The following is an 11383-nucleotide window of genomic DNA, read 5'->3' as shown; positions in this document are numbered from 1 at the left end:
TCATTTCGTAAAAATCAACAATTGGAAGGGAGTGTAGCATACCTTAGCGTACCTTATCATACAGTAACAACTCATCGCATTAATGCCCTCACAAGGGACTTCCCCAAGGAATTTGGGTCATTGCGCCCATAACAATTCAAAGCTCACGGGTCATTATGCCCGTGCTTTCACAATCATCATCCCAGCTACACACTCACCACTACCATAACACAAACAGACAAATACAGTTTGGATTTCAATACACAAGATCACCAGAAACATAGTTTACTAGCTTTCAAAGATGCAAATCAGTTATTGCATGTAGTTTAGGATCTAAAAACAGAGCTTGAAATTGCATAAAATCAACAAAGAAGCAGACTAGTTCTTGCCATTATAAACCTTAAACAAAGTAGCCTTTTTTACTCAATATTGAAACATGGAAAAACATGCAGTTGGTTCAAGGGACCAATACTTTCATAAAAATAAAAGTGATGGATTGAACAAAATCACCAAATAAATTTATTTAAGAGAATCATAACCCCGATAGCTCAAAAAATAAAAAAAATTCCCCCCACCTCAAGCTTATCAAGTGATTTTTGCAGTATCACGGGGCTCAGCAGCTTGCTCCAATTGATCTCCCTTTGCTTATCTTTCTCGTTTGCTGTCAAGCACTTTATACTATCAATTTCTTAAAATTTTGACACGTTTGAATTGAAAAAGAAGATGAACAGATGAACCCGATATGTGCTGATCGCTGATTTCTCAGCAACCACTACTCAAACTAACGTACAGACCTCAATACATATCGGATTGAGTTGATTTTTGGATATGTTATAGACGAGACGATTATGAAAAACTTTTCTGAAGACCTTTTTTCGATATAAGTCTCGAATAGACATATTAAGGCATGCAATTCAGATGACGAACATGGGTAAAAGAATACTTGAAAGGGAGGAATGAGGCTTAATATCGATAACCTCAGAAATCATCTGATCGGTGTATGTGTTTTTCCCTAAGGTCTAGAATGGGCTGGGATTAGTAATATTTGGATATAGTATTTCTAAACTTGAGAAAATCATAACTCAAGGAAAGCTCAATCGTAGAACAAGTAGATAATTTATCTTTAAAAATAATAACAAGCTGTGACAAATTTTGAGACAAACTAAAGTTCCACAAATGTCAAACACAAGTACTTATTGACGTAAAAAGAATGGCTGCCAAAGTTTTGGAGTATTACAAATATGTGACCGCATGATTCTTTACTGTAAGTGTGATTTGTGAATGTAATGATTTTTCTGTTTGTAACAGTCTAAGCAGCTGATTGGAGATGTCGTTGGCAGCAGCCTCGCATTTGAAAACAATAAGTAAAATTATGGTATTGGTGTATAATGCAAAACATAGTTGATCTCTAGTCGTGAATGGAGTATCATTGTAACGGGAATAGTTGTTCCACCAATCCACAACCAATTCCATTCTGTTTCTCCTCTTCAAAGAATTCGAGAGGTAAACAACAGTGAAAAGCATGACAAAAAGGATTTCACAAACAAAACACAGACAGTGCTGTAGATGAGAAGCTGTTATCAGAAACAAATCGGGGTCTAAATATGGGGGGGCGGCTGTACAGTCCTAAGTCTGGGGCAACTACTGAACATGCTGCCCTGAAAGCAGGACTGCAATTTACTTTGGTATGCTGATTCTTACAACCTCAAAATCTGCCACTGCATTCGGCACGACTTGTTGCAAACAAAAGATGCTGAGGCTTGGATCATAATCATAGTGTCTTGGTTAAAGACAGATGGTTACTAATTAATAATTTTTCATAAATACAACGAAGTTAGAATGGAGAATCAAGCCTCTTATTTGAGTTTAATAACAAACATACTTTTGACTTTCAAGAACCAAAAGACACCACTTATAAATAGAAACCGACACAGACACACCCAACACTCAGGATAACTAATCTTCTCCGCACAGGAGACTTCTGGATTCCTTGTTATGGGGCATCATTCCTGTCAGAATGAAAGGCAAGAAATGTTAAAATTATAATGCTATATCATTTGATAACAAGGAGGAAGAAGAAGATGAATAGCATTCCACAGCTAATTCACTAACTTCTTATGAATTCGTATCAGATTTCAAAAATGACCAAGAAAAAAAATGTATGAATAGTAATAAACAACAAGCAAAATCTCATTGTGATAATGTTAACATAGACAACAATTTTCGTCTCTTGTTGCGTCCAAGGATATAAGTGAAAGATCATTGTGTTAAAATTCAAATCCCAGACTTTCCAAATAGGGATGAGACCTTGAGCCAATGCAAACAAATATAAAAGGCTCCGTTTGGATGGCAGGAAATCATGATATGAAATGGGAACTTCATTTTCCATTCAGATGTGCCTTTTGGTTGTAACTAAAGACTGAAAAGGAAATAAAAAATGAGATCTGACTGGAATTTGACTCCCTTATAAAGCTTGAATAGAATTACCTAGTCAGGGGTGGTATTATATTTCCATTTCCCACTGTCAAAGGCAAAATTACATTAATTATCCCTCTAAAAATTTATATTCCCCACCAATATTCCTTATAAATTGATGTATTTTAATTAGTAAATGGACATTATTGAAAAATATATTTCATATTTTATTCTTATAACTTTACCAAACACTACAATAAAAATGAAAAATTAATTCTAAAATTTAATTTTCAATAATGTTCCAAATACCCACATTTTCTCATATTCCATTCCATATCCGTCTGGAAAGAAAAATAAATCATTTTCCAATTTTGACATTCCTGCTAACCAAATGGGGCCAAAGAGTAAAAAAGATGCACCTACAACAGATGAGCCAAGATGCACCTAATAAGGATGAACAAAACAGAAAATTAAAAATCATTCAATTAATAGCCATCCATTCCATTATACAACAGGTCAATTAGGAGGTATGGAGTACAACATCGGGGAGATCGAACGATCTGAAATAGGGATTTTTGTTTTCTGGAATTAATAAAAATCATATCAAGTCAGCATCAAAGAATCTTGCAAATATATGAATACTGAATGATTACAACACGAAACTAAAAGATGGAGCAAACAAAATTGTATTTGTAGATCTAAAATTAACATGCATGTATCTAAACATCCGCAAATCTTAACAAGGAAACGAAAAAAAGAAAGAGAAAAACTCTTACACGGGAATTCCTTTCATTCTTCGCTCTCAGTTTCTGTCTTTCTGAACTTGAGCTTTATGATAGGTGTAATTATTCCAGTTCTCGACCGTGAAATAAATCGACAATCCGACGAATGCAGCAAAGCCAGTAGAAAGGCCTATTGCCATCATCTTCTCGACAATATTCATCTTTGCGTCTCTGCAGAAAAAAGCTTCGATTTTAGGGTTCGTCGCTATCTCGATCTCTATCTCTTATCTCCAAGGTCAGACTCTACGTTGTCTCGAGCAATAAGACCCCAAAAAGAGTCAAACACCCTCGCCTCTTATCGAAGGCGGGATTGCCGGAGGATTTATCCAAAAATGCTTGGGATCCAAGCAATCCAAGTCCAGTGGAGGAGCCCAAGCCCAAACCCAATTACCCACCAAGATCCAACCCCAAAGCTCGAACTGAGCTGAGCGCCAACTGTGACAGCGAAGCTGAGAACGGAATCGTCCACCGTGACATCCATCAGTTGCAAGTGCAAATCAAAATCGCTGATCCACGATCCGATCCAAAGAGAGAAGAGAAATCCTCTCAGAAACGACAAAAAATGCTGCTGTAGATTATAAGCCCTGCATTGCAAAACATGTTCATGCTTCTCTGGTATCAAGTGTCCAGTACACCAATTACAAATTATTGATCAGCATGAGGTTTTTCTTCCTGCATGGCAATAAAATCAGTCAGAGACCCGATAAATAAATCAATAAAGCACTGGAGATGCATCGATTTATTTGCGAACACTGCTGACCGATGCAAAGAGGTCACACATTTTAATTTTTTCCATTGTAGTAAAAGATCCAACTTAAAATTGTGTAATGAATTGGAGAAAATGAAATGTAAGCTTTATAACTGATAATGAACCAGTATCCTGGTAAGATGGACAAGCAGTCCTCCAAAACTAGTTTAACAAAGACTATTGCAAAGCCGCCGAAAAAGAATCTAGAGATTTAATCCTATCTCAAACTACTCCCCTTCCTCCCCTCAAGGAACCTCTCCTTCCAAACATTCAGGTAAGTGCCAAAGCAGTACATCTGCAAAAGAGTAACCACCTTTTTGTTGGCCCCTTATACTGCCCTCGGTCAACAAAAGAACAATAGCTCCTAGGCCTAGGACAACACCCGAAATTTCATACACCTCTAACCATTGAGCCCAGATTTTCATAATCAAATGGCTATGCAAAAAAGTGGCCAAAGTTAGTTACCAGAAATTACCCTAGAACAAAGACACATGAGTTTTACCTACTAGAGCAATTTTATATTCAATTGTATAGTAAATTTTTTCACAATCATACATAGGAAAAGAAAAGAAAAAATGATCATATAGCAACATCAATGGCTTCACAGATTGCACCCTACACAAAGCAAAAACAATCACTATCGAAAGAAAGAATTTCTAACCGATCTACTGCTTCCTTGCACTGCAAAGCTGCCATGTTCGCGAGTTGATGTATTCTATTGAAATTCTTTTGACCCATTGCTTCTTTATCAAATATGGCATCTGATAAAACAACTGAAGATGCTCCCTTAGCAATATATTCCCCAGCTGAACCTGGTTAGAAGAAAAAAGCATCTAATTAATTCAGGGGCAAATACTTGAGTAGTATCGCAAAATAATTGCAGGGCTGGAACATTAAAGGAAACAGGAGAGCCAAGTTTCCTAACCTATTGTTATGCCTTGAGAAGCAACCATTGAGATGTGAGGAAAAGGTTTCTTGATGGCTGATATATAGTGTATGCCGCCTAATGCAGAAACAGGATAAATCTGTTCCACCAAATAAAACAATGTTAAAACATGCAAGTCATGTCTGGACCTGGAAGTACATGGATAACAAAATGAACTAGCTAAACTACCTAATCGTGTTTAATTCCTTTAGTGTTGCTAAATTATTTAGTAAAAGCATTATATTTCCAATGAAAGTTCAGGTTTAAACACAGAATAGGTCCAAAGTGTCAACTCAATAGCGGTTTAATGCAGGAGCACATAGAGAAGTGCATGCTGTGCTGTTTCCAGCATATTGTTCTCAGGTGATGAGAAATGACAGAACTATTTGTTCAGGGTAAAAGATACAAATAATACAAAAGGCTAACCATATGCATTTGATATGCATGCATGCCAGGGTGGTGAATGTTTTGTTCATTAAAGTCTCTAGTCTTTAACTTCAACGAAGCATTTTAGATGGGAAACTTCTGCTACTTGTAGTCTTATACTTGAGTACGACTCGTTATAAATAGACTGTATGGTGAGCAGAAACTCTCATGTTATTCTAATGGTTCATATACATTGAAACTTATCAAGGTGCAGGATAATCAAACTCAATTGACTTTTATAAGTAGCCATATGGGCTAGCAGAAAGTTGATGCAAATGACATTATGATAACATGTCTACCACAAGTTTAAATTAAAAGTAAAAATAAAATTAATGAAATCTCTATGGAAGATGCAAGTTCCTCATTAAAAGATAAACTAGAGGACTCACCTTCACAATTTTTGCACCAGCATCATAGGCAGACAAAATCTGAAATGAGTCAAATGACAAAAAATAAATAAATAAACATATAACATGATACAAAAGAAAATTTTCAGTGTTTTAATCTTCTCAGTTTCCATAACAATGAAAAAAAATACAGATTAAGAGATAAAACAATAGAATCAGCAAAGGAAGTTGAAGTGAAAATATATTCATTTAAGCCTTGGAGATTACAAGGAGTTCAAGCATAAGAAATGCCTTCACCTCTGTTGGAGTCATAACTCCAGGTATGTACAAAACATCCCCATACCGAAAATCATCCATAATATCCTGATCCACGTTTTGAATTGAGATTATTAGAGACATATCCTAATATATTCAGATGCATAGTCATCGTGTAATAGTTAGAAATACATAAGATGGAGCTAAGAAAATTTAGAAATTGGAGGGAATGGCAACCTTATGGCATTATTCTAGATCTCTCTTAATTGCCTTAGGGTTTACTATGGTCAAGTTATTGGGTATTTAGGATCTAGGACTTATGAATTACCAAAAGGAAAAAGAAAAAAAAATTATCAAAAAAAGAAAAGAAAAGAGGACGGTCAAACAACCACTGTTAGCAATCACATTGTGCTCAAATCTAAGCGCTCAGTACCCCTTATCCATGTAGACCATATGCCAACAAACCTCTATAACCCCTTATAAGCCCCACAGAAAATTAAACGCCAGCAGGTGGAAAGGTCAATCATCGCAAACTAAGTTAAACAGATATTTCACTGTGCTGTAATGAGCTGCGAGAATAGAGGCAGGGAGGCTCAGTTCAATTATGGTTGCATCTCCTCACCCAAGAATAATTTCCTCCTAAATAAACTAATTCTACAAGGCCAAAAAGTAAGGTTGCCTCTCCTGAGACAACAGTAGTTTGTATGGCTAGAAGAGAAAATAGAGGCTCCATAAAAACTACACAGAAATAATATCATAAGAAAAGGAGGAAATAACTAGAACTAAATAAACATTGATAAAACTATGTAATTGCTTACCTTCACTATAACAGGACTCATAAAAAACTTGGCTCCAGCTGTCACTGCCCTTTCCGCATCCTCAATGTTCAGTACTGTCCCTACCTGCAGGAAACTTGGCAGGTTGAGAGACTAATTGTAACAGTTTTAATACATGAAGCTGTGCTGGCTGTTCTTCAATAAACTAGCATTATGGACGCCAATCAGAAACAAATTTATTAGGATTTATTTCAGATTTGTCATTTACAATGCATCTACTAGGATTTTACCAGACAAGATGTGATTATGAAATTTGTAAAGAGTACTTAACGTTTTCTGCTAAACCTGATTTCTCATCGAAGAACGTTTATGTTAAACAAGGCGCATATCTTGTACATCCAAGAAGTGATGCATGGACCAGTAGTTGTCTTAAACAGTGCAGACACAGAACTAAGTTTTGTATAAGTATTAAGAATATTTGGTGCATTCTTGTGCCAAACACCCTGAAATATAGTCAGGGCCAAAAACACAATGTATATAAGAGGTTAAGATATCAAGAGGTAAGAAGAAGACTTACTCCTAGGACTCTCGTAGGGTAGATATGTACCAGCTGCTGTAGAACCTGTGGAGGCAAAAAACAGAACAAGGAAAATAACACACATAAGCTATGAAGCTAAGTGACTACTTTCAAAGGAAACAGGAAACTTGGAACTTGGAACTTGGAACTTCAAACAACCTCAAACACACCTGGTGTCGACATCACAATCTCAAGCTACATATCAAAAGATATACAAGTATTATAAAGCCATCATTGGTGATCCAAAATAAAAATAAAATATTACAGTACTGCACATCTCCTAATTAATGCAACCACTCAGGGTTGCACACCCTAGCTCTCATTTGGTAAAATGCCGTAATTAGATTGTAGGTTAGCAATACAAACAAAGAGGAAGAGAATTTGAGAATATATGTGGCTTATCTTCCAGAATGCAAACATCATGTATTATGCAGAGCTGCAAAACTAATATTGCCTCATTATGATAACCCTAAGAAATTCTGAAACAAACATTCAAAAATACAAGACACCCTAAGGATGGAAACGATTTACCAAATACCAGCGACCTGGGAGACTCAACAACCTGATTTTTATCTATTTGGGATCGATATCCTATAGGGGCTAGTAATGTCTTTCAGACAGTCCAAACTGATGCAAATATTTTATACCATGAAACATACACGAGCAATTACAAAACTCTAGTAGAACTTGGAGTAAAACAAGAACTCCGTCAATAACAATTAAGGAAAACTATGTAGTTCAGAGCTATAGCTTTCTCTTTTTGCACTTGGAGAAAAATATGTACTTAAGTGTGTTTCTACTTCCAGTCTGTGGATCTTTTTTTTTTTTTTCTGTTAACAAAAAGCTTTTCTAAAAAAAGAACTCACAACTGAAATGCCGCCTTCAAGAGCAGCACAAGCAGCTTCAAATGCCAGCTCTGCACTGTACATAACGGAAAGAGACAGTAAGTTCACAAATCTAGCCCAGAACACGGTGTAAATTTACCAAAATAAGAAAACATTCCTGAAATAAACAAAAAGAAACTGAAAACAAGCACCGTTATTTTTTCAGATGAATAAGAAATATTATTCAACCAAAACGGAACCCAAGCAGCCAGATCACAATCTAGCAGGTTTCAATTATGTAAGCTGAGGTCCGTACCCCAAGCCTCGAATATGTTCCTATCTATAGTACTGTACAGCAATTCCAATTGTATATTGGCCTTAACAAAGAAAACAAGCCATAAGCTGTTCTCTTCTTCTTTTAGGGTTTAGGGTCTAGGGAAGAAGTTCTGTTTACCTAGTGTTAAAAGTACTCTAAGGAACTTAAGAGAAGTTGCCGGCGATTTCAGAAAATTAAAATATGGTCCCCTGGAATTTCAACTATTTTCTTTAACTGATGCTGATAGTTCTAGAAAATTGAGCATTACAGTGTTGTATGTAGGTGCCCAGGGAGACAAGAAAAGGTACCTGTTGGCGCGAAGACATGCGATGACGCCTGAGCTATCAACTTCAGTCAACGTTTTCTGGATTGACGAGCAACAAACCCTAAGGCGATGTGGCCGGCAGGGCAACGGAGGTGGTGAGCTCTTAAACATAAAACTACTACTGAGAGAAGCGAAAGGGCTTCTTATCAAACTCTTTGCAGTCGCCATATCCTCTCTGGTGAACAGGGAGAATGAAGATATGGATAATTTGGGCGGGAGGATAAGAATCAGAATCCTAACATTTACTGCACGTGACGTGACTCACGTGAGAGGCAAATTGAGGGGTTTCATTATTATTATTATTATTATTATTATTTTTTTTTGCAAATGTTTCATTATTGAGTAGTGCTAGAGACACCAAAATATTATACCAAATTCTAATCCCAAATGATGTGGCATTTGCCACCTCATCCGTAGTAATTTCCAACATGTAATTATGTCAATTAAATATCATTTTATAGTTTCCAACATGTATGTAATTAATTAATATTATAATTTTTAAAGGAAAAATGAGAAAACAATGTTTCCCTGCAATCCCAAAAATTGATCTTCAAACACCAGGGATATTCTTATATACCACTAGTCATCATCATCCTCATCTCATGCTGCACCAAAATTTAGAACTGAAGAGACGAAAACTCATCTAGAATTTGAATAAATAAAAGAAGGTGTTGCGTATGAAAATCCAAAATCAAGAAGATGATTATGAATATAGCAACCACAAGGCATAAATTGACTTTGTAAATCATAATCAAAAGGGATTATGATGAAAAATTGTGAGTTAGCTCTTACTAAGAGATTAAGATTATCTCCGCACTGTGATAATCTTATTTTTGTCAGTGCTAGATTTTCATCATCCCAAAGAACATATCTTTGTCAACAAATACAAATCTATAGAGAAATTAATTTAGCCATTTGAATCCATTGGATTGGTTCCAGAAATTGAAAGAGCAAAGAATTTACTTTTTTTTTTTTTAACAATAGAACAAAGAATTTACTGGGTGACTGCAACATATGGAGGATGAGGTTTTGGATTTTTTAGCTCAGTGGTTAGAGCACCCACTACCTATGTACGAAGTCATGGGTTCGAGTCACCATGGGGGTAGGAGTGAAACCCTTTGATTCTCTTTTTAAAAAATGAAAAAAAAAAATAAATAAAAAGGTTTTGGATTTTTTAGGGTTTATCAAGAAATGAGTTTGTGCGCTTGCTGGATTGATTAACTTCACCATATTTTTCTACTTACATTTTCTAATATCTTAGAGATGAATAAACTAATTTAAAAACATGATCTAAATAAGAAAATAAAAAATTATAGCTTGAATTGTTGGAGGTTCATTAGGGCTGATGTGGTCAATGCCATGTCATTTAGGATGGCTTTTTTGTATAGAATTTTGGGATTTAAAGCTTTTTCCTTCATTATTTTCTTGATCTTTGGACTTTTAATGAATCTGTAGTTTACAGGAAAAAAAAACAACCCAAAGCACTAAAATGAGCTAAAATTATCCCACTTACCCCAGCAACAAATTTTTATTCCCACTAACCCAATTTAAAGATAAATGACTATTCTGCCCACTCTCTAATAAATAACTACAGCTACTGCCACTCTGTATCTCTCTCCTTCCTTCGATCTCTCTCTCTCTCCCCTCTGTCTCCCTCTCCCTTTCTTTCTCTAGAAGCCAAAATGCCTCTATCTCTCTCTGCAAACACCATGAAGCATGTGAAGCAATTGATCCATCGAAAATCGGCGACCCCGATTCGCAATCGAGCTTCCATTATGCTTCCTCGATGACTCCGATTCGCAATCGGAAGAAGAAGACCGGCTGCTTCTTCAGCTACCCGAACGGCAACAACCTCTTGCTCCAGAAGCTTCCGCCTCTTCGATACCGCCACAGCGACGCCGTTGTCGGCTTCGTCACCATCATCCTCTTGGATTCGAACGAGTATGACCGCTTGAGGACGAGATCTCTACCATTGATTTTGTCCTCCTGATATGTGATTTTTTGGTGGTGTGTTTGTGACATTTCAGGAGAAATCGATTTGGTGATAATTGGTGAATATGGGTTTGTACAGTCTGTAGGTGAGCAACCTAAGTTTGGCACCGTCTCCAGCAATGTGTTGGGTCTGTTGGACGCTTGGGTGGCCATAGCAGTTTCTGGGTGCCTAAGTCAATTTTTTTTTTTTAAAGTAATGGGGCAGAAGGAAGGAAAGAAAAAAAAATTGAATGTCTATTGGGGGGCAAATAGACATTTTGAATTGATATAATCTCTTCGGTTTTTTTTAATCAAAGTTTTATTTGTCTAATTTTAGAAACACTAGTTCCCATTCCGACGACCGAAAGTTCTATTGAGAGGCAATAGACGTCTATTGGGGGGCAATAAAGGTTTATTGCCCCTCTATTAGGGGGCAATAGACATCTATTGCCCCCCAATATTTATTGCCCCTCTATTAGGGGGCAATAGACATTTAGGGGGCAATAGACATCTATTGCCCCTCTATTGGGGGGCAATAGAGGTGTATTGGGGGCAATAGACCTTTCCGGTGAGGTTTTCAGAAAAGTCCGGTGGGCGGCGTCTCGTGTCTGGATTCTGGCGAAAGTTGGCTAGAGTCCGGCAACCGGTGACTGGATGACCAACTCCGGCGAAGTCTGCTATGGTTTCTCTCTCTTCTATTTTCTCTCTCTCTCTCTA

General features: G+C 36.7%; 1 protein-coding gene across 4 annotated transcripts; it reads right to left on the bottom strand.

Moving 5' to 3' along the window:
• Window positions 1-1760: 1760 nt before the first annotated feature.
• Window positions 1761-8914, bottom strand: LOC112187410 (KHG/KDPG aldolase). 4 transcript variants are annotated; one of them, XR_005805340.1, is made up of 11 exons: window positions 8679-8910; window positions 8097-8151; window positions 7390-7425; window positions 7231-7275; window positions 6696-6779; window positions 5920-5985; window positions 5665-5703; window positions 4850-4949; window positions 4586-4736; window positions 3171-3848; window positions 1761-1988 (listed from the first exon to the last, which is right to left on the bottom strand). XR_005805340.1 is itself a non-coding variant. In XM_024326188.2 (10 exons), exons 1-10 carry the CDS (start codon window positions 8861-8863, stop codon window positions 3815-3817), a joined length of 795 nt encoding a protein of 264 aa, XP_024181956.1. In that variant the 5' UTR covers window positions 8864-8910; the 3' UTR covers window positions 2946-3814. The 4 variants fall into 4 exon arrangements, 3 of the variants coding, with proteins under 3 accessions (XP_024181956.1, XP_040369257.1, XP_040369259.1); XM_024326188.2 differs by lacking the exon at window positions 1761-1988 and having other exon boundaries at window positions 2946-3848; XM_040513323.1 differs by lacking the exons at window positions 1761-1988; window positions 7390-7425 and having other exon boundaries at window positions 2946-3848; window positions 8679-8914.
• Between the last annotated feature and the right edge of the window lie 2469 nt (window positions 8915-11383).

The sequence above is a fragment of the Rosa chinensis genome, chromosome 1 (assembly GCF_002994745.2).
Source record: "Rosa chinensis cultivar Old Blush chromosome 1, RchiOBHm-V2, whole genome shotgun sequence".
Taxonomy (NCBI): Eukaryota; Viridiplantae; Streptophyta; class Magnoliopsida; order Rosales; family Rosaceae; genus Rosa; species Rosa chinensis.
This window is presented reverse-complemented; position numbering and strand designations above follow the sequence as displayed.

Excerpts from the sequence above, each read along its gene's own strand:
- LOC112187410 (XM_024326188.2), bottom strand. The coding sequence starts at position 8,863 with ATGGCGACTGCAAAGAGTTTGATAAGAAGCCCTTTCGCTTCTCTCAGT. Across the intron at positions 7,276-7,389 it reads CGACACCAGGTGTGTTTGAG|GTTCTACAGCAGCTGGTACA; the intron begins GTTGTTTGAAGT and ends TTGCCTCCACAG. Across the intron at positions 6,780-7,230 it reads ACCCTACGAGAGTCCTAGGA|GTAGGGACAGTACTGAACAT; the intron begins GTAAGTCTTCTT and ends AGTTTCCTGCAG.